Source organism: Ceratotherium simum, chromosome 22, assembly GCF_057802395.1.
Source record: "Ceratotherium simum simum isolate JZ-2026a chromosome 22, ASM5780239v1, whole genome shotgun sequence".
Classification (NCBI taxonomy): Eukaryota; Metazoa; Chordata; class Mammalia; order Perissodactyla; family Rhinocerotidae; genus Ceratotherium; species Ceratotherium simum.
In genome coordinates this window covers 34,773,079-34,798,502 of record NC_141921.1, presented here as the reverse complement: position 1 = coordinate 34,798,502, position 25,424 = coordinate 34,773,079, and the positions used below count along the sequence as shown (strand labels likewise).

General features: G+C 52.0%; 1 protein-coding gene across 6 annotated transcripts in view; it reads right to left on the bottom strand.

The window, feature by feature from the left end:
- The window catches only part of ECE1 (endothelin converting enzyme 1), a 106,717-nt gene that overhangs the window by 38,538 nt on the left and 42,755 nt on the right, over positions 1 to 25,424 (bottom strand). The window contains exons 1-5 of one of the 6 annotated variants that reach the window (XM_087446639.1): positions 22,636 to 22,652; positions 21,126 to 21,210; positions 16,844 to 16,930; positions 8,885 to 9,026; positions 2,655 to 2,867 (exon numbers count right to left, since the gene is read on the bottom strand). In XM_087446639.1, coding sequence (XP_087302765.1) covers positions 2,655 to 2,867; positions 8,885 to 9,026; positions 16,844 to 16,930 — 442 coding nt within the window. In that variant the 5' untranslated portion in view covers positions 21,126 to 21,210; positions 22,636 to 22,652. Of the gene's footprint in view, positions 1 to 2,654; positions 2,868 to 8,884; positions 9,027 to 11,654; positions 11,720 to 16,843; positions 17,034 to 19,688; positions 19,708 to 21,125; positions 21,211 to 22,635; positions 22,653 to 25,424 lie in introns of those variants that run through there. The other 5 variants (XM_087446638.1, XM_014783955.2, XM_087446637.1 and 2 more) reach the window with 5 other exon arrangements.

Below are 25,424 nucleotides of genomic sequence, written 5' to 3'. Positions count from 1 at the left end.
GGTACAACAATTCCTAAGTCGTAGCTGGGAGGATTAAGGAGGCAGTAGATACAACGAGCCTGGCACGGTGCACAGTACATAGCAGACACTCAACAAACATCAGTCTCTTTCCCTCTTTCCTTCAGATCCTTGATGTTCTGCACTTCCTGCTGGCTCTCTCCAACAAAGTGGGAAGGGAGCCATACCCACCCCTTGTACCTGAAGGAGGGTGTGGGACAGGGGAAAGGACACGTGACCAGAAGTCAGGCAAGTCCCAGCTCTGTCACCTACCAGCCTGTCTTGAGGATCCCTCTGGACTTCAGTTTCTTCATCTATCCAATGTGGTGAACAACCCCTTCCTAGCTCCTAACCTACAGGATCAAAGGGGATGACAGCTATAAAAGAGCTCTGTAAACTGTGCAGTGTTGTCCAAAGGTCAATGGTGAATAACACCAACATAAACAGCAGCCACCACAACAGGCCAGGCCTAGGCAGAGCACTTTACATGTACGTTCCCATTTAATTTTCACAACCTGGAGAAGGCGTGGTTCCCACTGTACTGATGAGAGAAGCAGCCCAGAGAGGTTATGTAATTGACCCAAGATCACACGGTCAGTGGCAAAGCCAGGATTTGAACCCAGGTCCTGGTGACTGAGGCAGAGGCACTAGCCCATCTTTTATTCTTCCTGGAGTATTCTCCTGCTTTGGTTAATGGTCCCTGCCAAGCCCCCAGCACTGGGGAAGGGACATCCTTGAGTTCCAGTCTCACCACCACAGATATATTTGCCTTTTTTTTTCTTCCCCAAAGCCCCAGTGCATAGTTGTGTATCATAGTTGTAGAGTTGTAGCTCTTCTATGTGGGATGCCTCCTCAGAATGGCTTGATGAGTGGTGAGTAGGTCCACGCCCAGGATCTGAACCAGGAAACCCCAGGCTGCCGAAGCGGAACATGCAAACTTAATCACTGCGCCACCGGGCAGGCCCCTATATTTGCCTTTTAAGCTTCTGGTTCAGAAGTGAAAGAATGTGTCCCCTTTCAAAGGCACTTGGGAAGCACAAAGCAGGCAGGGGCTTTGCTGTTCCTGACACCCGGAGTTGTGCAGCCTCACGTCCCCCCAACCCCCTGCTCTGACCCTCAGGGAGACAAGCAGGATGCTGTGCGGCCCAGGCGGCTGCCGCGGGGCCGGCCCAGGAGCTGCTGAGGACCAAGGAGAAACAGTAGATGGGTTTCACCTAGCCCAGCTGTGCCCCCTGGGACTGGGTGGGAAAGAAAGGAAAGGTCTCCTTACCCTGGTTTGCTTATTTCTACTTTCATCTAAAGACAAAGTTGGCTTAAACTCATAATTGTCCACTTAGAATCTTTTCCTATCTCATAGGAAAGTTTCTGTCCCTTTGAGAAGATCTGTCCCCTTTTAGGTGTCTTCTATTTGACCTACTTTTGAGTATCTTGAAGGTTTTTTTAGAAACTTGAGTATTTGTTGACTCTAAGTTCTGTCATGGATGGATTCATTGACTGGCTCTTCATGATCTAGCCTCTGCCAGCATGTAGGGGCCCAGGATGGGGCAGGAGTCAGCAGGAGAGGGAGATGGGGAAGGTCCTGGCTGCCAAGGGGTTTAAGTCAGGACCTCTGTATGTGACAGTACGGGGGGTTGTGACTTCGCGTGGAGGAGGACCCCAATGGGCAGATATTAGTTCAACAAACAGTAACTGGGGATACAGCTGCAAACAGGCAGATGTGGAATTCTAATCTATGGACAAAACCACCACCACTGAGGTCAACTCGAGGAGCCAGAGGCCTAACAAGTGCAAAGAGAAGAACTCTGGGTAGACGGCTTACCATGCCAGCCTGACGACCACGAGGCTGAGGAAGACACCTGCCTACACTTATTAACTCTCAAATAAACTGCTGCTATAACTTTTGTCTGCTCACAACCTTGAAATCTGATCTGGTGTGCTCAGTCTCGATTCCTTTTGCTCACAATGTGTAAAACTCACAGTCAGCACTAGTCAAAACCAAGCCTCATGGGCCGGCCCTGTGGCTTAGCGGTTAAGTGCGCGCACTCCGCTACTGGCGGCCCCGGTTCGGATCCTGGGCGCGCACCAACGCACCACTTCTCCGGCCATGCTGAGGCCGCGTCCCACATACAGCAACTAGAAGGATGTGCAACTATGACATACAACTATCTACTGGGGCTTTGGGGGAAAAAAAAAAAAAGGAGGAGGATTGGCAATAGATGTTAGCTCAGAGCCGGTCTTCCTCAGCAAAAAGAGGAGGATTAGCATGGATCTTAGCTCAGGGCTGATCTTCCTCACACACACACAAAAAAACCAAGCCTCAGCTTGAAGCCACAAAGCCACAATTGCCACTACCAGTCCTGGTGCACCTACTACGTGCCACACACACCATGCTGATGCTTCACACGTGTGCTCTCTAGTTCTCAAAACCCTGCCGTTTGGGTATTATCAGTCTCACTTTACAGATGAAGAAACTGAGGCTCAGAGATAAGTAAGTTACTCAGGATTGCACCCGAGTGTTGGGGCAGGCGGTCTAACCTACTCCACAGGAGGTGGTTTCACCTACTCCGAAGCCCTGCCCAGCTCTTCCTTTCACCAGGGTAGGTCCAGCCAACAGCCCTCCTCTGCGGCCCACTCATTGGTCCCCCCTGGGTGCTTACCGAGAAGGTGCTTGATGATGGCCTGGTTGTGCTCCCAGAGGTTGCTGAAGGTCCCCCAGCGTGAGTGGCCGTCAGGCACGGGGTTGGCTTTGATCCAGCCGCCACAGGCGTAAGTGAAGAAGTCCTGGCAGGGGTCCACTGTGGGGTCCATGGAACTCAAGATGGAGCTGGTCACTGAGATGCAGGCCTCACTTAGGCATACCGGGGGGGTTCCTGGCAGGGGTCAAGGATAAGACGCCAGTGAAGGGCGGGCAGGGAGAAGTCTGTGGGAACACAGCGCAGGTGGCCTGGGGCCCTGGGGTGCCATGCCCCAGCCCCTCCCTGACCAAACAGATTTAGAACTGGATGGTCACTAGACCCCTACAGAGAAATGATTTCAGTACATTTACGATCTCCTGGCTTATAAAATAAGACTTCTATTTAGATGCCTAAAATGCTTTCTATGGCTTAAAAAGCACCCAGAACCGACGTGTTTCTCTTAATCAGTCCTTCCTCCCATAAACTTTCATTGATTTTTTTTTTATTCCCTGATGTTGAACAAATTTGTTCACTCATTCATGCACTCACTTACTCAACAAAATAATTACTGAGTACCTTCCAGGTTCTTTGCTGACTGTAGGGGGTGTGTGTGGTGGGGTATACAAAAGGCAGGGTCCTTTCCCTCAAGAGCTAATAACTTAGTTGGGGATACACACATTATATAAGAAAAGTCAAAAGACAACAGTAGGAGAAATGCCTGTCATTGACTCTACAAACATAAACTGAGTATACTTAGTCCACACAAATGGGTGATGCAGACAGTACGGTGCCAGGACTTAGGAAGAAGGGAAGACTATTACGAATGAAGGAATTATGAAAAATCATCCCCACTGAGTACAATGCAGAAGAGTCACCTCACTGAATCTTCCAAAGAAACAAAAATGAAACAAACCTAAGATCATTTTGCTTAAGGTCATTTTTGTATATGAGGAAACTGAGGCACAGAGAGGCTAAGTACCTTGTTCAAGGCCAATGGGATTTGAATCTCACCCTCTCTCTGCTCTGCCTGCTGTGGGCCTGCAAGGGAGCCCTTCCAGCAACGTTGGCCCCACACTGCCAGGGGGTGGAACAGCCCCACCTGAGGGACGGTGCAGGTGGGCAATGGGGAGGGTTGCCAAATCCTACACGTCCTACAAATCCTACAAGTGCCCCAAAACACAACGAGCAGAGAAATTAGCTTCCCCTGAACCGGTTCTCACAGGACGGAGGCCGGATGTCCAGGCTCGTGACTAAGAACACAGACGTAGCTGAACCGTCGGCTGACACAAGCTCCACTGGCAACGAGAGGGACCGTTTACTGAACACGGCTCTGCGCCAGGCACGTCACACTCGTGATCTCATTTAGGCCTCACTGCGGGCACAAGATACAGGTGTGACACCCTCGCTTAAAGAGGAGGAAACTGAGGCTCTGAGCGAGTGAGCGGAACCAGGTCGCCCGGCTGCGCAGGACAGCGGAGACTGAAGCCAGCTCTGTCCTGCCTCAGCACCTCCTCGGCCGGGTTCTCCTGCTTTCCCTCGCCACCTCTTTGTGGTCACGCTGGGGCTACTGCAGCCCTTCTGGTGAGTTCGGTTTCCCCATTGCACAGGGAGGAGTGAGGCAGAGCAGGCAATGTACCTGGGTTCAAATCCCAGCTTTCCGCTACTGGCTGTGGGCTCGTGTAAGCGACTTCATGTCTCCGAGCCTCAGTTTCTCTATCTAGAAATGAGGAAGAACAGAAGGACGAATTTCACAGTGTGATGAAATGATCTCATGGCTGGGCATGGGAGCTCGGCTCCCTCGAGTCTTAGGGTCCAATGTTCCCAGGCCAATCTTCAGAGAGCAGAAAAAGATGCACGGGCTGGCAGGGGCAGTCTTCATCTCACTGGGAAACATAGTGCTGGGGTGGCCCAGGGGCTTATTAACATCTGATGACAAACACAACGTCCTACAGGCTGACAAAGGGGTCAGAGGAGCCGCACAACAGCACAAAAATCAGGGTGACTTTATTTTGCGGTAATTACTTGTTTTAAGCTGACTATACAGCAATTAAAAATTACTGAACCATTAGGCATGAAAATAGAGAAAGGAAATGGTAGGGAATATGGTGCCATTTAACATATCTCTAGATCAGATCATCTCGATCAGAGTTGCATGCCCGACTCCCCACCCAGGGGAATGTACTAGAATCTTTATGGGGGGTGGGGGTGAGTGAAGAGAATTTCTGTGCAGTTTGAAAAAGCCTATTCACTATTATGATACAACTTCGTATTTGGAAAAGGAAAAGAATACCTATTGTTTTTATACAACAAACTACAGGAAGTAAAGCTTGATAAAATCTTGGCTGGCAGGAATGCTCAGAAGACAGACTAAGAGGGTGATCCTAGGGAGGGAGATACCTCAGGATCTGTGCATGCATGCGCGTGTGAGAGAGAGAGAGAGAGAGATTAAGATTTTATAGTTATCATAAGGGGACCTGGGTTTAAAAACAAAATAAGAGGGCCGGCCCTGTGGCTTGGTGGTTAAGTGCGCGCGCTGCGATGCTGGTGGCCCGGGTTCGGATCCCGGGTGCGCATCAAGGCACCGCTTCTCCGTTCATCCTGAGGCCGAGTCCCACATACAGCAACTAGAAGGATGTGCAGCTACGACATACAACTATCCACTGGGGCTTTGGGGGGAAAAAATAAAAATAAATAAAATCTTTAAAAACAAAATAAGAAACCAGTCCCCAGGAATTAGTCTGAAAGGCTGACTTCCTCACTAAGCACCCTCTCTGCTGGGCACAGGGCAAGGTCCCTAGGTGGTGCTTAAGCAATAACTGCTTGATTATTTAACTAACTATTTAATGGTTTGTAGATCCTTTACCAACTGTTCCTGGCCCAGCAGGTGCTTAATGCATATTTGATCAGTTAATAGTTTCCAGGCCCCCCTCCTCTCACATCAAGGTCAACACCTTCAAAACTCGGCTCAGGCTCCATCTCCTTAGGGAAACCTTCCCAGACCCTCGCCCCTCTCTGGGTCCCTTGATTGGTTGTCTGGGTGTTCACTGTCCCAGCACAAACTAGGCTGTGTCATGGCCATCTCCCTGTCCCCCTCCCCCATTAGAACGTGAGCTTGAGGGTAAAGCCAGCATCTTACTTGCATTTATATTTCCTTTGCCCAGCATTGTACTTGACACCTAGCAGCTGCTGTTCCATACACGTTTGCTGAATGAATGAATGACTAAATGAATGAAAGAGCTTTGTCCAGCACTCGGTCACCACCTATAGAAGCAGAAAATATTTCTTCCCTAATTTAGGGCGTGCATGATCCGTTGAGAAGGCAGGAGCAGGTCCCAGATCTAGTTCCCAGACCCTGTTCTGGACAGTGCCTGGCCTCAACACCGAGTAAGACACTTCAGAATATTTTCTGGGAGAATTTATTGTTTGTTTTGCTGCCACTGTTTGCAAAACACCTGCAAGTTTCTGGAAAGGAGGGTGCAGCATGAAGATGGATAAATATGTATTTAAGTGTCCAGATGTAACTTAGAGGTAGGTCTTTTGGAATCATCAGCGAATTTGCTTTGACTGGCCTGATGTTTCCTCAAGTGAGGCTGTGCCAGCGCCTGCTGCTCAGTAATGGGGTTACTGTCAATACCCAGGGTGGCCGCTGCTTTCCCAGGCCAAGGCAGCCGATGAAGGCACGTGGGTTGGCTCAAAGATCACTGATTTCAGGCGCAGCTCCACCTGGGCCCAGGCTGGGGAAAACCCTTCTGCGGCCCTGAGAGGGCTGGGATAGGGGCAGAAGCAGGATTCCTCCCTGTGGGCCCCACCAGGCAGTAACAGCAGAAGAGTTTTGGGCCCGATCACTAGGAGCAGCCCTTGGGGAGTCCCTTCTGGTTTCTGGTGGAGAAACATCTTGGGAACTCCTGGGGCACTCTCAGGGCGACACTGCCTACTGGAGTCTCGCCTGCTTGCCATGCACAGAGCCAAGAGCTGGGCAGATGAGGCTGGTCAGCGTCTACACTGCCTGGCAGCGTGTTCTGAACTGAAGCTGATTTAGAATGAGGCGGCTATAAGGGTGATCAATAGAGAAAGGTTATCCCCAGTTTAGTCGTCCTTCTTGTTCCTTTGTCCATTCAGCCATTTATTTATTCACTTTGTAAACTATTTGCATACCTATGACATGCAGACATTACACTATATGCATTAAGCACCTGCTGGGCTAGGCACATCTGGTAAAACATATACAAACCATAAAAAATTTAGTTAAATAATCATGTAATTATTTCTTAAACAACATCTAGATACCTGACATAGAGTACACTCATTAAATATTTGTGGAATGAATGGATGAATGGATGGATGGATGGATGAATGGATGAATGAATGAGTGCTTGATAGAGGAGGGATGTAAGGATGACTCAGATGAAGTCCCACCCTCTCTCCAGGCCCCCAATCCCCTTCCCCATCCCAGTCCAGCATGGCCACCCATGCAGGCCAGCAATTTCACAGTGGGGAAGGTTCTACAAAGCCTAGAGTTGGTTTCTTTTGGTGAGGAAGATCGGCCCTGAGCTAACATCTGTTGCCAATCTTCCTCTTTTTGCTTGAGGAAGATAGTCCCTGAGCTAACATCTGTACCAATCTTCCTCTATTTAGTATATGTGATGCCACCACAGCATGGCTTGATGAACAGTGTGTAGGTCCATGCCTCTGATCCAAACCCGTGAACCCAGGCCACTGAAGCGGAGCATGCAAACTTTTTTTTTTTTTCTGGTGAGGAGGACTAGCCCTGAGCTAACATCCGATGCCAATCCTCCCCTTTTTTCCTCGAGGAAGATTGGCCCTGGGCTAAGATCCGTGCCCGTCTTCCTCTACTTTCTATGGGACGCTGCCACAGTATGGCTTACCAAGCGGTGTATCAGTGTGCGCCTGGGATCCGAACCTGCGAACCCCGGGCCACCGAAGCAGAGCGCGTGCACATAACTGCTGTGCCATCGGGCCGGCCCCTGGAGCATGCAAACTTAACCACTATGCCACCGGGCTGGCCCCAAAGCACTGAGTTGATGTTTCCAGATCCCGTAAAGGCTTACGATCTCTCTGACGGAATGAGTGACCAGGTGACCAAGTCGGTGGGGTTGGACCCTGAGCAAAGCCCCCAGGGGCTGCTCGACCAGGTGGACTACTGCCATCAGAAAGCTGGATGTTGGGGCACAGGGAGTGAGAGACCTGGAAGTGGCTGGACTTGCCATCCTCATTTTTAGCTTGGATCTGCCCTTTCCAGCTCCATAAACGTTTATGGAACATCAACTCCGTGTGAGGCACTCCACTAGACACAGAGAACCAGCCTCAGACTCCTGATGGCAGGATGGGAAAGGGGTCCGATCATACTGCTACACAAGGTCGGACAGAAATGTGATTACAGAGGCACACGAAGGGCAGCTGGACCACGGAAGGACAGCTTTCCTGGGGCTACCAACACACACTGGGGTGCACGGGGATTACAAAGGGAGGCAAGGCCTGGGCTCAGGGCCCGCCAGCCTGTGCTAAAATTCCAGCTTCCCCCTTCCCTCCTGCACGAGCCACGTCATCTCGGGGAAGTCACTTAGTCTCACTGCCTCAGTTTCCTCATATGGAAAATGGAGTCTAAAGTAACCACACCTCACAGGGCTGCTGGGGGAGGAAATGAGATTACGTCTGTAAAGGAGAGGTGCGGTATCTGGTACATGGAAAGTATTCAGTAAACGGAAGCCATTACTGCTATTTTGTTGGAACTAAGGACAGCGGACAGTGCCAGCCTGTGTGTCTAACCAGCCCACGTCCTAACAACAATAGTACCCGAAGCTAAGGTTAGAGAAGTCCTAGTGGGGGCCAGGTATGTGATACCCATTATCTCTAATCCTCAGAGGCATCCCCAAACTGGGGGCTGTTTTCTCCACCGAAAGTAGAGAAGATACAGGCTCTGGGAGATTAAGTGACTTGTCCAAGGGCACACAGGTGGTAAGTGGCCAGGCCAGGATTTGGACTCACTTCCATCTCACTCCAAAACCTTTACACCACCCATGCCACCCACCTGCCAGGTCTCAGTCTACTCAGCAACCTGAGCCCTCCAGACTCAGCTCTCCCCTTGGCCTTGGAAGCCAGTCCCGGCCTGAGCAGGGAAGCCCCCTTGCACAGGTGGACAGGGCCAGGGGCAGGAGCGAGGTAAGCCCACGACACAACACAGAGGTACCTACTTGTTTGGTACTGGACGCCCAGCACTGCCAAGCAGGCTACCAGTCCTGCCGCCAGAAGTGCCACCAGCAACGCCAGCCGCTTCTCCACCTGGGTCCTCGCAGCCCACCACTTCTGGCCACTCCGGGGGCTGCGGAAGTTCACCTGCGGGGAAGGAGGTGGGAGGGGTGGGGAAGGCGTGAGAGGGTCCCCCTTCCCCAGGAGGAAGGGGCTCTGCGACAGGTCCAGGCCCCGAGGAGGCATCAGGGTCGCCCTCCCGCCTCAGGGGTGGTCCAGTTCCCACAGAATCAGTCCTAATCCAGGAAAGAAACCACCACCCTGCTCAGCAGCTCAGATTTGCTCCTAAACATCAGAGTCAAGCGGCTCAGTCCAGCCGGGCTCGTGTTTTTTGTGTCACCCGATACGGGTAAAAGAAAAAAAAGACTGGCTTTTCCCCTTTTCTCCAGTAAGGAGTTCAAAAAAGAACAGGATGTTTGGACTTGCAGGCTTCCAGTGAGCGTCCAGCTGGGCTCTTCTCAGACCCCCCGCATGAATAGGCCGGGGTGACACAACCATAGCTCACACTTCCCGCGAGCACGGACATCCTTACTCATTAAGCCCTCACAATGCCACGAGGGCTGTGTTATTAGTTCTCTTTTTACAAATGAGGGAACTGAAGTCCCGAGAGGTGAGACCCTTGCCTCTCATCACACAGCTAACTGGGGAGAGCTGGGGTTTGAACTCTAGTCTGTTGATTCTAGAGCCCACTGTGGATTAGGGATTTGGGAGATGTCAAGGGAGATGCCATAGAGAAATAGCTCCATTCAGGCAGGTCCTCAAAGGGAGGAAAAGTGTCCCCAGCCTAACAGTCTAGCTAAACAGGAAGGGAGGCACAATGAAAGGAAACGGAGGGCGTGGCAGGGCGCTCTGGGCTGAGGAGGACACATCAGCCAACAGCACTCAGAGCCTTCGGCCCAGGCCCTCACACCCAAGGCCAGCTTGGGGCTCCCCTCTGTTCCAAAAGGTGCTTCCTGCAAAAGCCGGGGCCACAGGACAGGAGGGGTCCCCTGAAGGTGGGGCTCAGTTCAGTGACATTGCAGCAGTGTGCCAACAGCTGAGCACCAACTCAGGGCCATGTTGGAAATAGCGAGAGGAAGACAGACTCCCTTGCATTCAGCTGCTTACAGCCCAGCAGGGAGGTTGATAAACACACTGGAGTGGGCAGGGGTTCAGTCAGGGAAGGCTTCCTGGAGGCAGGGATGCCTGGGTTGGGTCTTGAAGAATAAGCAGGAATTGGCCAGGGGAATGGGGAAGGGAAGAGAAAAGGTGGGGCAAGGCCTAGATCCTAAAGGGCACTGTAAGCCAGTTTAAAGAATGTGGACTTCTTCCTGCAGGCTGAAGTGATGTGATTAGGTTTGCCCTTTGGAAAGGCCAAGGTGGAGGGAACAAGGCTTGGAGGGGAGGCAGGGAGACCCACAGCCTGCCAGAGGGTGAGGAGACGGGGGAGCTGCCAGGGGACATGAGGAGACCCAGCCTCTGACCTGCAAAAGCCCCACCAACAGCTGAGAGTGTGGCTGCCCCCGGGAGCCAGGTCACAGCCCTCAGGGAGCCCCACACTGGCACTCGGGGATCTGAGGCTGGTCACCTTACGAAAGGGCACCAAGTGACCTTGTGGTCATCGTTGGGTATTTTCTGGACAGGAAATGACTGGGAATTGCTACAACAGAGAAAGGAGAACACAAGAACTTTTTGTGGAAGAAAAATTGGGTTCTAAAACCGAGAAAAGGAACTTGAGGCCCCAGTCATATTTCCATGTAGGTGTAGGAGGCTCGGGTACTAAAGTAGCTGTGTCAGACAGAGGGAGGGTGCCGCCCCCCAACATCCCTTACGAAGCTTCTCAAAAATATGAGAAACAAAGATTCTGGGCATGCTGCTGCCATTAAGTTAAAATTTTGGGCTGGAAGGGCCTGGTGCTTTATAAAGTGCTTTTTCTGAGGCCTCGATTCTCGCACGCAGTTTACCATGGACACTGGTATTCAGAGGGGTCTGAATTGGGGTTTGAAGCGGGCGCTGCCTTGCCTGGGGGTGTTGACATTTATTCTCACTCTTCCTGCTGTCCTGGCCCTGGACTGAGCTCATCTTCTGCCTCCTCCTCTAGGCCTTTCAGTGCCCCCATTATCATGGCTCAGCTCGTGGGGCGAGACTTTGGTGTAAGAGGCACCCCTCTGCCTGGTGCTGGCTCTAGGAAGCCAGGTAGCAGGGCCATCAGGCTTGGGGAAACAGGAAAACCTCATCTCCTGTGGACAGAGCAATCCCATGGTGTGGGGAATCTGAAGAGGGGAAAGGCAGAGAAAGAAGAAATGAAAAGAAAGAAGACGACGAAAGGAACAGAGGGAAGGAGGGAAAGAAAAAAGTAATAATGGCAACTAATACCTGAGTGCTTTCTATGTGCCTGGCATTGCGTTAATTCTGTCTGGTTGCTAGATGATGCTACTCTATCTTCACAACATCTCTAAGAGTAGCTACTAGTATTAGCTCCAGAAGAAACATAGGATGGGGGGGAGAAGTGGAGAGGGGAGAGACTGTGAGAAAACTCATCTCTCTCCAGAAACCGCAGCCTCAGCCATTGCTCCCCTGAGAAGCAAGAAAAGTCGAGCTGAGCCTCGTCCTTTGATGTCAAGCAAATAGATGGTGTTCATTACAAAACTGAATTAGAATTAAGTCAGAATTAAACTGAAAATTCATTGTTCCAAGCAGAAACGGCAAATGGAATTTAAAAACGGGGTTTTTAACCTTTGTAATGTTCTTTGCCCCGTCTGAGGGCATCTTGGTTTCTGGACGAGCCTCGTCTCCGAGGGCAGAAGAAATACAGAAGCGTTCTCCCGTGGCAGGAGCAGTCACCTGGAGGCACTGGGCCGAGATCAAGATGCCTCTCTAGGAAAGGCTGTCCAATTCCTGGGTGCAACAGGGCCGGGGCTGAGAGTGTGAGTCGCTGTCTGGCTCGGCGAGTCCCTTCTCCTCTCTGAGCCCCTGCCGTCCCTGCCCTGCCTCCTTCAAAGGCTGCGGAGAAGATCCTGTGAGATGAGGTCACAGCAAGGGGAGGATGTGAGTGGTTTCTCACTTTCCTTTAGGAAATGAGGGTGTGTCGATCACGAGAGACTGGTCTGCAGTGACCGGGAGCGTGGAAGGATTAGTGGTGGGCAGCCCGCTCCGTCTTGGGAGAGGTAACTGGGAAGTGGCAATCAGCCAAGGAGATGAGCTGACACTTGGAAGACGGAGATGAGAATTACTGTAAATGCTCAGCTCACTGGTGGGCTTAATATTCTATTTGTTGTCAGGTAAGGCAAACAGAGAATGAGACAGAAAGAAAGGGATGCCCTCAAAAGAGAGAGGTGGAGAGGGAGACAGGGAAGGAAAGAGATAGAGCCAGAGAAACAGAAAGAGAGAGAGAGAAACAGGTGAGCTGTCCAGCCCAGGAGTTCCCAGGGTTTCCACAGCCAAGGGAACAAAGCCCTAATGAGGGATAAATATTTGGTTACAGAAGTGAGTCCTGCTCACCTAGGCATACAGCAAGAACGAGTTCTGCAGGCAAGGACGGGACACCGCCACCTGGGGCCCAGGAGACAAGCCAGCAGCAGAAGGGGTGGGGAGCCTGGTTTTCAGAGGAAGCAGGGGGTGGGAGGGAAGGCAGAGGCTCTTCTTGAGCCACTGCCAGGTCCCCCAGCGACCTGGGCTTTGTGAGCAGCAAACAGGAGTCAGTCTGGCCAAGGGTCCGGCAGGGAGCCCACCCGCTGTGGCCCCTCTGTCAGGGCTGGCAGGGCGACTAGGCTGCCTGCCTTGGAGTCAGCCTTTCAGAGCTGACAGACCATGACAGCTCAGCCCAGCATGGCACGCTGCCTCTGTGAGGGTGTTAGGTCGGGGAAGTTTCTTCCAGTAAAGTTTCCATATGGTGGACTTCTGGCTGAGGCCACTGGGGCCAGCCCAGAGCAAAACTATAATGTCCTCGTGTCTTCCCCATCTCTTCCCCGAGCCCTACCTGCCCCCTGCTTCCTGCCTGACTCTCTTCCAGTGACTGACAACAGTTTAAGGTGGTACCTGTTGTGGGGGAGGGGACTCCTTGCATTTAAACAGGAATGGAAGTCTAGCATTTAGAAGTACTTTCTGGTTCTCTCTGCTTCCCAGAGGAACCCCCAGCTGCTGAGGGCATGAGGGAATGGGCACAAACCTGGAAGTCAAAGGCCAGCCTGATTTATTCAAGACTCCACTGTGCGTGGCTGGGCAGCCGCTGGGCGGAAGCTGGATGAGGTCCCAGGTCTGACCCTCTCAGACTCTAGAACAACTCTAAGGCCCAGAGTATAAGGCTCTAACAGGTGGACAGAGTTCAAAAGACGTCCTGGTAAGCAGAGAGGCCTTTTAAAGTACTGAGTGGGACTGTCCCCGAAATCACCCTTGAAAGACACCCCTCCACGTGGCACGGAAAAAAAATGAGAAAACCACCGCTAAGAATTAAATATCTCAACTTTCCTTTTTCTTGAAAAAATGGATTTTTAGAAGTAACCAGATGAGTTTCAAAAGTTTTGGTAAACAGTTATGGCTGTCTGCTCCCCAGGTTAGGCTGCAGGTGTAACTTTAGCTATTTCCCTTTGAGCCACTGAAATGGTGTGTGCTGGGGTGTGGGGAGCCCAGGCAGCCAGTCTGAGCAGAGGCCTCCAAGAGGAAAATTATTACATTTAGGGCATTATTGAGATATCATGCCTGGTGAGTTTCAGTAATAATCCTGATTTTCTGTGCACTATACAAAATGCTTTCTCTTACATTGTCTCATTTGAATCTTTGCAACAGTTCTGGGAGGTGAATTAATAACTTTAACTCCATTTTACAAATAAAGCTATTTATGTGATTGCTTTCAGATCTCACAGCCCATGGGACGCAAAGCTTGGGCTCTGCGTTAGGGTTCTCTGGCTTTAAATTCTGCACTCAGTCCACAGTGACTAATTTTAGTGGATCACAATTAACTTGGGCCTAAAACATAAGAAAAAGGAAAAGAAAAACACTTTCAGGTGAGGTGCCGGCAGAACTTTCCTCCAGCTAAATTCAACACCTCGTCAGGATATTCAGTAACAAAGGTGGCAAGTTTGGCTGAAACATGGAAATTTTCATTTACAGTCATGCGCCGCTTAACGACAGGGACATGTTCTGAGAAATGTGTTAGGTGATTTTGTCACTGTGTGAACATCATAGAGTGTACTTACACACACCTAGATGGTATAGCCGACTACACACCTAGGCTCTATGGTACTAATATTATGGGACCACCGTCATATATGCAGTCCCTTGTTGATAGAAAAGTCGTTAGACGGCACATGATGGTATTAGTATTGGTATCGATAACTCTGCAGTTCCTAGAACCAATGGGCTTCAGAATCCTGAAAAATCAAGTAGCTTATTTTTACAGCTGCCGGTCAAGAGAGGAAGATTTGGGGGACTGGGTCCACTTTAAAAAGCCTAAAATTGAGCGAGCAGTTATGTTTCTAGCAATTAGCTCAAAGAAAATTACCCAAAAGGCTAAAAGATGGTGACCCATAGTTTTACTGTTAGTGAGACCAGCTATAGCAGATTGAGTAAACACATTTTTATATATCAGTACCGTGAGGTGTTATGATTTTTAATGGCAGCATGTTTTGGAAGTTTTTAACAACATAGCAAAATGTTTATGAAATGGTATTAAATTAAAAAGGCAGGACACAACATTGTGTACTTAGAATGAGCTCACCTATGCTGAAAAATATACACATACAAGTGTGAAAAACGAGAAGTGGTTATCACTGAGGGATGAGATTACTATTTCTTTTTAAATCTTTTTTTATACATGACTGTTATTTTTTTCCCCCACAAATGAGCATGTAAAGTTTTTATATCAGGAAAAAAACCCCAATGATGTACAAATAGTTGAAAACTCTGCTTCGTAAGTTAAGGTGAATGGGTTCTCGACTCTTAGAAGAACAAGCATTGGCTAGTTCATGTTTGCTTTCGGGAAGTCATGGAGGCTCAAGGCAAGCCCGGCTGGGTAACCACGGAAATGTCCCAAATCCTTGGGGCAACCTTTTTGGCTTTTCATGCATAAAAAGTGGACAATATACCCAGTTTGGTATAGGGGTACCAACACTGCACTCCAACCCACACGATAGCTCTGTGACCACGGGAATATCCCTAACATCTCTGAGACTCAGCGTCATCATCTGTAAGACAGCCACAGGAGCCCTTACCTCATAGGTCATCAAAACAACTACCTTAGCAGGCCCTGTAATATGCATTACATCTGCTTTCTCTAACTCCCATTTTACAGATGAGGGAATTGTGGTCTAGACAGATTAAGCAGCTCGCCCAAGATCATGAGTGGAGTCAGAATTCAAATTTGGGCCCCTGGCTTCAGAGACTGGGCTGCCTCCATGAGGCCAGGCAGATGAACGGCTTTTGTGACCTGAAAAAGGCTATATCCATGTGGGGTGTTGTTATGATGATAACAACACGGCATATTATTTCACTGTGAAATCCGAAATGCTTTTGTGCTGATATATTTAGAACCTTCTGTGGAAGATGAAACTGAAAAAGATTGCTGATTAGATTCTGTTTTGATTTGTGAAGGGAAAAACGCCTGCCACAGAAATCTAATTTCCTGCTGGATTTAGCCTCTTAAGAAGGGTCTACAGAAAAGAGGTTCTAGAAGACTGGCTTTGATTTCTCACTCCCAGGTTTCTAGCTCTGTGACCTAAGGTGAGTTGTCTTCCCTTTCAGAGCCTCAGTTTCTTCATCTGTAAATGGGAACAGTAATCCTTACAGCTCATGGGGGTGGTCCTGAAGGGTAAGTGGGATGATGCATGTAAGGGTGCCACACCCCAGGGGGCAGACCACTTGGGGTCATGAGTTGGGATCTCCCTGGGCCTATTTAACTAGCCTGGAGGAGAGACTCCATCAATGCTGTTTCCCTTTATTAGTCCTATTATTACAGCTTCCAAGAGGTGTGCCTGAATAGGGTTGGGCCTGGCAGCCAGATTTTCCACACACCCTAAGCTTGCCCTCCGGATGAGTTTGTGATTTGGTGTCAGTTCACTGGGCAGCCCTAAGACCCTCCCCAGCGCCTCCCTTGGTCAACCTGGCAGAAGTCCTCCTGGACTGAGATGCCCGGCTCCTCTCTCCACGCTGGTTTCTCAGGAGCCAGATCACAGGCTCCCCTTGGGCATTGTTGATATTTCTAATCCACTCCTGCCCACCTGCCTGGGTCCAAACCCCACCAGGGCTAAGGTCCTGGTCAGGACCATCCCAGCTCAGCCATGCTCACTGCTCTGCCACAAGACAAGGAGGTAGTGGGCATATTTGAGTCCCATGGGGCAGACCCCAGGGAAGTAGGGTCTGAGGGTAGAAGAGGGACTTCAGAGTAGGCTGAAGAGGGACAGGTGAAGAGGGGGCAGAGGATGGGTTCCTCCCCCCATGAAATTGAGGTTTTGGGGGGAAAGAGGAAGAATGGGGTAACGCCTACCAAAGAGTGTGAGCAATCATGCTGGTCTGCCCAGGACTGATGGGGTTCCAGGGTGTAGGGCTTTCCAAGCTGAAACTGGGACTGTTTTAGACTCTGCCAGTAATGGGCTGTGTGACTCTGCACAAGTCCCTCAGCACTCAGGGACTGCCCCTTCTGCGGAAAGGGAACCGGACCGGTTCGGCTCTGCAGGGTGCTTCAACTCCGCCACCTAGGCTGTAGCCCCATTAACAAGTGGTCAGGAGGATTGGGGGACGGGCAGAGCTGGCGAGGGGAGGCCAGCACCTCAGGGGCACTTCTGCCCCAGAAAGACTTCTTCCCGCGGAGCTGCCCCAGCCGCCGGCTGGCACGGGCCCCCTCCGGGGCTGGCGGGAGGGGGGCGGGGGCGGCCCCGGCGCGCATGCCCGGCTTGGCCTGTATGGGGGAGAGGGGGGACCGTGGCTCCTACCTGCAGGCCGTTGGGGTACACGTCGCCCTCCGAGAGCGAGTCCACCAGGTCCTCCTCGTCCAGCGTGGCCCGCTTGTAGGTCGACATCTGCAAGGCCAAGTGCAGCACGGACTCCCTCAGCGCCTCCATGGCTCTCGCGCCCGAATGGGGAGAATGGGGAAGCGGCCCGGGCGCCGCCGCCACCGCCGCGCCCCGCCCCGGCCGGGACACGGAGACCGGCCCACGGACCGGCCGGCCGGCGGGGGAGGGGGTCCTGCCTCCCTCCGCCCCCCTCCCGCCCCCTCCGCTTATGCAACGCGCGCCTCCCCCCCAGCGCCCACAGCGCCGCGGGCCCCGGGGGCGGCCACACGCCCCACATGCTGCGCCCCGCGACGCCCGGTCCCCGCCGCCGCCACCGCCGCGCCCGGCTGCTCAGGGCGGCCGGGCATCGCGCCACCTTCGTGGGCGGCGCCTGATCGCGTGCGGTTCCCGGTTCCCTCCCCCGCCCCACGGGGACACCCCTGAGGCCAGAGAGTCCCGGGGGAGATGGAGGCCGCTCCCCTTCCCAGAGGTCGCGAGAGGGGCCCCCCACGGCCAGACTCTAGAAGGCAGGAAGGGGCCTCGCAGCAACCCCTCCTTCTAAGAAACCTCAAGCCCCCATTCAATACGGGGATTCCCAGGGCAGACACTGAGTCGAGTATTAGAAAGGTGCCCCTAATTCGGCCCACAACAGTCAAGAGACAGGTTCCTCCCACCGTTGGCCCTTAGGTGCGTCTAGGAAGTCTCCTCCGTCAGAGCTAGAAAGATTAGGGGGAAAAAAGGAGGTGGAATAAAAACGGCAGGTGTCTCCCCTCTCATTTCCCACTCCCTCTAGGTCAGGGGTCTTTAAGCCAGAGAATTTCAGAAGATTCCAGAGAACTCCCCTGACCTAGAATGAACAATGCTGTGTGTGTGCATTTGGGGGCTGGAGGGGAATCCAGTGCTTGCCTCCAGGCTCAAAGGTGGGACCCTCCTCCCAAAACATTAAGAACCACGGCTTCAAGGCTAGTCAAAAACCAGGAAGGTCACTCTTCCCTCCACCTTCCCTCTCAGGAGGCGAGAGCCTCAAGCACGTGCTCCCTCCCCAGCCCCTGAGGGCCCCCTATGACCGAGGCTGGAAAAGTGGGCGCTCCCAGATGTGGGGTGCTCAGGGAGGGACTCTGGGCACCCAGCACTCTGCCTCCCACCCCTACAAACGTCAAGCCCAGCAGCTTCCCAGAGGACTCCCCGCTTCCAGCGAGACCTGGCGCCCCGCGCATTTATACATTTTTTAGCTTTCCAAAGTACACTTCTGTTCATTCCCATATTTGATTCTCCCAACCACACATGTGTGTGTGAAGGAACAGGCTCAGAGGGGGAGGTGACTGCCCAGGGTCACAGCCACAGCTCCTGACAGTCTCCTGGCTTCCACTCCTTCCCTCTTACAGCCCCCTCAGCACCCAGAGAGAGCCTTTAAAAGGAAATTCTGACCTTGCTACTCCCTTGATTAAAACTCTGCAGGGCCAGACCCTTCACCAGTCCCCCGCAGCCCCTGCCCAACCCTGACCCTCATCTCATGCTACTCCCCCATCTCACTCCCTCAGGTGCCAATTTCTTTGGCCCTCACTCAGTTCCTCAGTTTCCCCTTCCCCCAAGACCTTTACAGCTGTTCTATCTGGAACATTCTTTCCTCATCTCCATGGCTGGCTCCTGCTTCAGATCTCACCTGAAATGTCACCTCCTCAAACATCCCTACCACCCTAAGTAGCCCCTCAATTCTGTATTACAGCACCCTACTTTTTCTCTTTATAGTATTTATTGCAGTCTGTTATTTTTTGTTGTTGTTTTAATGTCCATCTCCCCCTGCCTCTCCAGAACTGTGAGCTTTATCAGGGCTGGGACCTTGTGTGGCCCAGAGACTCCCCATCACCTGGTACACCGTCGGTGCTCAACAGTTAAAATAAATGGCAGAACAAGTGGAGGGGAAGGGAAAATGGCTCTGGGACAGTGCCTGCAAATCCCTGTGCATCTAACTTGGCAATGCCCAAGGACAAGGGGAACTGTGTAAGGGGCACAGGCCCCGAGGGAGGCAGGGTAATGGGAAGAATTTAAATCTGAGTCGTCTGCCTCACTCCTAGTGGGTGGATGAGTTCCCACTACCCACCCGAGAGAAAGAAAGGGCTCCCAGGCCTCCTCACTTCACGCTGGGTTACACTAAGTAACGGCTGTCAACCGCCCGAGGAAAAGACCCTTGAAAAAGAAGTTCAATCCACCAAACATCTCCCCAGCCTGGCACAGCAGCCACTATTTCCTGTGCACCGAGGATATGAGGTATTTGTCAGTTCTCTGATACCCATCACCTCAGTCAAGCTTCTGGCCCTTCCCTCTGAAGCAGGTATTATTGGCCCCTCTTACGGAACCTGAAACTGAGGCTCAGGGAAGTAACCCGCCCAGGTGCAGTGAAGCAATGGCTCTTCCTCCTTCCATCTCATTTCAGAGATCACCCCTTCCGGGAAGCTCCCCTGACTGCTCTCCCCTGACCCCACGCGGCGTCGGGTCCCCTTCTCTGTGTCTCCCCACTCCTCCCCGTAGCCCCCCACCCTATGCTTCCTTCTGTTGACGCACACAGCGCTCTACATGGGAGAACCTTGAAGGCAGGGGCTGCCTCTCTTCAGGCCCCTATCCCCAAGGGCCTGGTCCGGGACTGGAGCCTCCACAGGCATTTGAACGAAGGTAGGAGGCCGGGACGGAGGCTGGAAGCCCATCCCAGGGGCCAAAGCCAGGCCAGCCCTGCCGTCCATCCCGCTGCAGCCTGCCTGTGGACAGATGACGAGGGAAGCTCACATACCTCCTAAGCAGAAATCCACTGAGATGGAGAGCTGTTTATTTTTCAGCACACAAAAGATGAAGGGCCCGTCCAGAAATGCCTGCCTTGGGCCCTGGAGTGAAACTGAACCCACCTGGGCTGTGGGAAGGGCTTAGCCAGCTCCGTGGGGAGCATGGTAGGCCCCAGTCATCGAGTGACATTCCTATGGCAGCCCTATCTTTGTGCCCGCCCAGAAGCCAGGCGGGGCCTTCCGTTTACTGTCTGTTGGATCCCCACACCCACCTAGAGCCTCAGCCTCAGCAGGTATCACTTCCATTTTATAGAAGAGGGAGGGGGAGGGGCTGGGCAGACCCAACAGCTGCCCTGTGCTGCTTGACAAAATGTCTCTTTCCTGGCCCCTCGATGCACTGCGAGGTGGGAGTCATCACCTCTGCTTTACAGATGAGAAGACTGAGGACTAGGGAGGAGGCAGGACTTGCCTCAAGTCACCTGGCTAAGAGTGAGGGAGCCAGGATGTAAATCCTTGCCTGCCTGACCTCATGATGCTGCCTCCGGAGAAGCCCAGCCACATGGCTCGTAAGTGGCAGAGCTGGGCCTAGAACCCGGGTCCTGGACTCCTGGTCCTGTGCTCTTTGTGGAAGGGGGAGCTGCTCCTTCAGGTGAGGACCTCACGGAGTCCGAGGGCACTGAGCTGGCAGGGCAGCCAGCGCCTGTCCTCCCTAATCGCCTCATTTGCGGTTGTGGGTGCCACACCTGGCCCTGCCAGCTTCAGGGAAGGGGAAGAACGCTGCTGGTTTGTGGGGAGCCTCTGCCTTGATCTGCTGGTTCCGCTCCCGGCCCCGCCAAGCCGGAGAGGAGAACTCTGGGCTTGGTGTTGATGAGAAGGGCCTGGCGGAGACCAAGAATGGAGAAGTGGGAACCACAGCCCGTCCCCAGTCCCCCAGCCGCACAGAGAGGTGATGAAAGCCAGATGAGGGTATGATGGTGCCCAGCTGTGGAAACCCCACCCTGTGGGAATCAATCGCCTGGGGTGAAGAGAAATGAGAAATGTCATAAACACTCCTGTGTTTCTGACAACAAAGGCCTCTGGCCCAGTGGCACCAGGCATGATCCCATTTGCCCAAATGCGTGAGTCACTCAGACGGCTCTCCCAGTTGGTTTGCTTCAAGGAATCTTGGAGCGCATCAAAGGAAAGGGCAGCTCAAGAGTGAAATTCGGAGGCCAGGACTCCTTGGCCACATCCTCTGAGTTGTTTTCACATTCAATTTCTAAGCCTCAGCTCCTTAGGGATGCTGCCCTTCGTGCCCACAGTTCCCTCAGTTCTTGCCTCTGGTGCCAGTAATTAGCTGGGATCCGTTAAATCCTTACATGTCATCTATACATACTCATATTATGTGTTAGTTAAATATTATATTATCAAGCGCAATAGTTGAGTGAGTAAAAGCTGTAAATCCAAACCTCAGTTCAGATCGCCAGTAAGCCACTTTCCAGCTGTGTGACCTTGGGCAAGTGACTCAGCCTCTCTGTGCCTCAGTTGTCTCATCTGTAAAAGAGGGATGATAATAATAGTACCTCCCTCACAGGACTGTTGTGATCCTTAAATGAGTTAACACAGATAAAGTGCTTAGAACAGTGCTGGGCACACAGCACGTGCCCACTAAGTGTTAGCCGTTATTATTTATATCTCTTTACTTATAAAACACAAGGCTCAGAAGCCTTCAATTGATCCCTACCACCTAAAGAACAAAATCTAAACTCCCCTTGCCATTCAAGGACTCCCCCAACTGGCCCACACCTACTTCTCCGGGCTCACCCTCCACAGAGCCCTCAGGTGTGTGGCCGTCACCCTAACCCTTGATCTATCCCCGCAGGTGTCGAGCACTCAACAGCAGTCCGCCAACTCCTTGATGCCTGTCAGGCCCTGTGCTGCAAGCTGAGGGGGCAGCCCCGGGTAGGACTTGGTCCCCACCCTCAGGGGACTTGCGGCTGATATCCCCTCTCCACCTCAACTACTGCTCTCCATCTCTGGCCTACCTCCTCCTCCATGAAGCCCTCCTCTCCTCCCCAGCCAGAAGGAATTACACCCTTCCCTCTGGTGTGCCCCTGGCATAGCACCTGCATTACATTCAGACCTTTGTCCAGGGGTCTTTATCCCTGGGATGGAGAGGACCTGGGGGGTGGGCAACAATCATCTTACTACCCTCCATCCCCCGTGTCCAGCACAGAACCTGGTATACAGATAACTGGTTAATTTGTATCTAAGATTTTCACTAGGGCACAGGCATCTGTGACTTCATCAAAGAAGAAATAGAGTTTAGTTGCTTGATGACAAGTAAAATTCAAATAGGACAACTTTGGGCAAGGGGCAAGTAAAAATATGGCCATCATTCCTGAAGATGACACCACATAACATCTGTTACTACTATTACATTATCCATTATATTTTTCAGTGTCTTTTACATGAGAAATTTCCATATGATAAATTTCTTTTTAAATTTATCACCAAGTTCCTGAAGGAGTGAACTGCTTTTTGCTTTCTGATAATAGAAATCATAGGAAATAGCCTGTATCCCTTTCTTCCTTGGCTGCCAGGAAGCTCACAGCCAATCAGAAACCCACCTATGGGCACTTTCCTGGTCTTTATGGTCAGCTTTTTCCTTGTCCACATTTTCCCCTCTATTTTCTCCGACCCTGATTTTCCATTTCTATTGTGTATCATTTTATTGATGCAGCTTCAACGTATTTATTCAACAGTGGGAGTGAGGCAGTGAAGACAGACCTGGGCCCAAATCCAGGTTCCCTGGCTAATGGGACCATGTCATTTCCCTTCCAAGGCCTCAATTTCCTCATCTATAGAAAGGGTCATTGTAAAGATTAAATGAGATGAAACATGAACTGCCTGGCATATAGCATTCCAACCCTGAGTAAGCTGGCAGCTGGGAGACATGCCACAGAACCCCCCTCATACCTGTTTTTCTTTATTTTCCTTCACTTTTCCCATTTGCTTCTGTCCTTGTCCATATTTTCTGATCTCAGCCTTCGTTCAGCCAACATTGGCGTTACTCTAGCCCTGCTGCTGTACTCAGGGCAAAAATAACCGACTTCCTGGGTGATCAAGGTTAACATCCATAGCGATAAGTCCAACACGACTTACCAGTAGATAGTACGCACTCTTGATATGATGTGATGAAAATGGTACTTTACCTCTGTGGCCTTCCTCCCAAAAGCAATTACCTCAGTCTTTTCACGAGAAAAACGTCAGATAAATCCCAATTGAGGGACATTCTACAGAACGCCTGCCTAGGACTGCTCAAAACTGTCAAGGTCATCAAAAACAAGGCAAGTCTGGGGGGCCGGCCTTGTGGCGTAGCGGTTAAGAGCGCGTGCTCCGCTGCTGGCAGCCTGGGGTTCGGATCCTGGGTGCATACTGATGCACCGCGTGTCAGGCCATGCTGTGGTGGCGTCCCATTAAAGCGGAAGAAGATGGGCACAGATGTTAGCCCAGGGCCAATATTCCTCAGCAAAAAGAGGAGGATTGGCATGGATGTTAGCTCAGGGCTGATCTTCCTCACAAAACAAAAAAACAAAAAACAAGGCAAGTCTGAGACACTGTCACAGCCAAGAGGAGCTTAAGGAGACATGACAGCTAAATGCAATGGGGTATCCTGGATGGGATCCTAGAACAGAAGAGGACGTTAGGTAAAAACTAAAAAAATCTGAATAAAGTACAGGCTTTAGTTAGTAATAATGTATCACTATCAGTCCATTAACTGTGACAAATGTACCATATAAGATGTTAATAACAAGGGAAACTGGGTGTGGGACACAGGGGAACTCTCTGTACTATCTTCCCGATAATGCTGTAAATCTAAAACTGTTCTAAAATAAAATATTTAAAAAAAATAACTGGCTCCCCCTAAAACAGAAAACAGAGTCGTTGACACCAACACAAGCCCAGCACCACCCAGTTCTCAAGGCCCTTTTATACCCTTATCTTACTGTGTCTCATGATCAGCCTGTGGGATGAGCCCTGCGATTCCCACTTTACAGATGCAGAGACTGAGGCAGAGAAAGGAGGCAGCTCGTCCGCTGGCGGCAGAGCTGGGACTCACTCCCAGATCTCCCTGACCCTCTCAGGGCCTCTTCCTCTTTTCTCGTGCCGCCTCCCTGGGGCCTGGCTCTCCAGGCCCATCTCCTTTGGAGATGTCAGGCTGCCCCAGTTGGGTTGTGGGGAATAGGGAGGGATATAACTGGGGGTGGTGGGGGAGGGAGACTTCACTCTCTTGCCACCAAGGGGGTCAGAGGGAGCTGGAGGCCTGAGCACTGAAAGGGGGAAGGTGAGCAGGAGGAGGGGGCGAGGAGGCCTACAGGGGGTACTCCGGGAGAGAAATCAGAAGGCCAAGGGCACCGAGCATACATGGGAGGTGAGGGCTGCTAACCGGCCTCCTCAGAGAGGCGGGAGCCCTGCCAGCCGATGAGTCAACCACCCTGCTCTGGACCAGAGTCCCAGGCTGGGGCCCCTAATATGCTGGCAGCGGGAGGCTCGCCCACACACGCAGGAGCTGGAAAACACTCACCCACCTGGCCTGGTGTTGACTCACCTGCCTGCAGGCCCCGGGAGGCACTGAGATCCCTGCCTAGTGCTGCCAACCCACTGCCTCGGCACCTGCTGAGGGGGCCACCCCATACCCAAGCCCCAAACCTGGCCAGCAACCTCTTGCTTACTCCCTGACACAGGCCAATCACCACACCGCTGCCACACCTCTCTCCACCCCCCACCGCCTGACAGCCTCCCTCTGTCATCTCTGCCCCTCTGGCCAGGCCCACTTGGCTCTGCCCCGTCCTCCCCCGGAAGCCTTCCCTGATTAGCACCCTGGACCCCTTGATCTCCAACTGTCACTGCGCCCAGGCCCTCATCTCTCAACTGGCTCCAAGCAGAACTTCTAAACTAACTGATATGATCCAGTCGCTCTCCTTCACACGCTGGCTGGAACTGGCAGAAGAAAGCAAGAGCCTTGGCCCGGCTTTCAACCCCCCACCCCCTCCCTGGGATCTGGCTCCAGGCTCCTCTCCAGCCTCTCTCACCAGTCCACGCTCACACACTCGTACCTCAGTAAAATATGTATGGTTAGTCCCCTAAACACACATGCTTCCTGCTTCCAGCCTTTGCATAGCCACTGTCTTCTGCCTGGGAGGCCTTTCCTCTCCTTCTTCCCTGGCTAACCCCTCAGCTCAGATGCATCTTCCTCCAGGCAGCCTTCTCAGACTTCACTGTGACCCTTCCTCTATGCTCCCCGGCAGCACCCTGCATGGCCTTCTAGCATCTCATCGCAACAGAGTGACCGCGAGCCAAGCGCAGCTGTGTGACCTTGACAAAGCCATTCACTTCCTTTCCGTGCGTTTTCTTGTCCATCAAATGGAGATGATAATGGTACCTACTCCATAGGGTCTCTATACATATTAAACAAATAAGGCACGTGAAGTCCTCAGTCCAGGGCCTCGCAGAGAGGCTGCACTCGGGAAACGCTAGAGAGTGCGGCGGGGGCTTTGCAAAGAGCTGGTCCTTCAAGTCACACTGAGGATGACGAAAGATGGGAAGGGAAGGAACAGCTTGAGAGAACCTATGACACGCCAGGCCCCAGGCCTGGTACTCATTGGCGCATATCTCCTTGACTCTTCCCCATCGCACAGTGTGAAACAACCGTCATACAGGCTGGGCTGGGAACTTCCCAAAGTGACACATCTGGTAAAGAACAA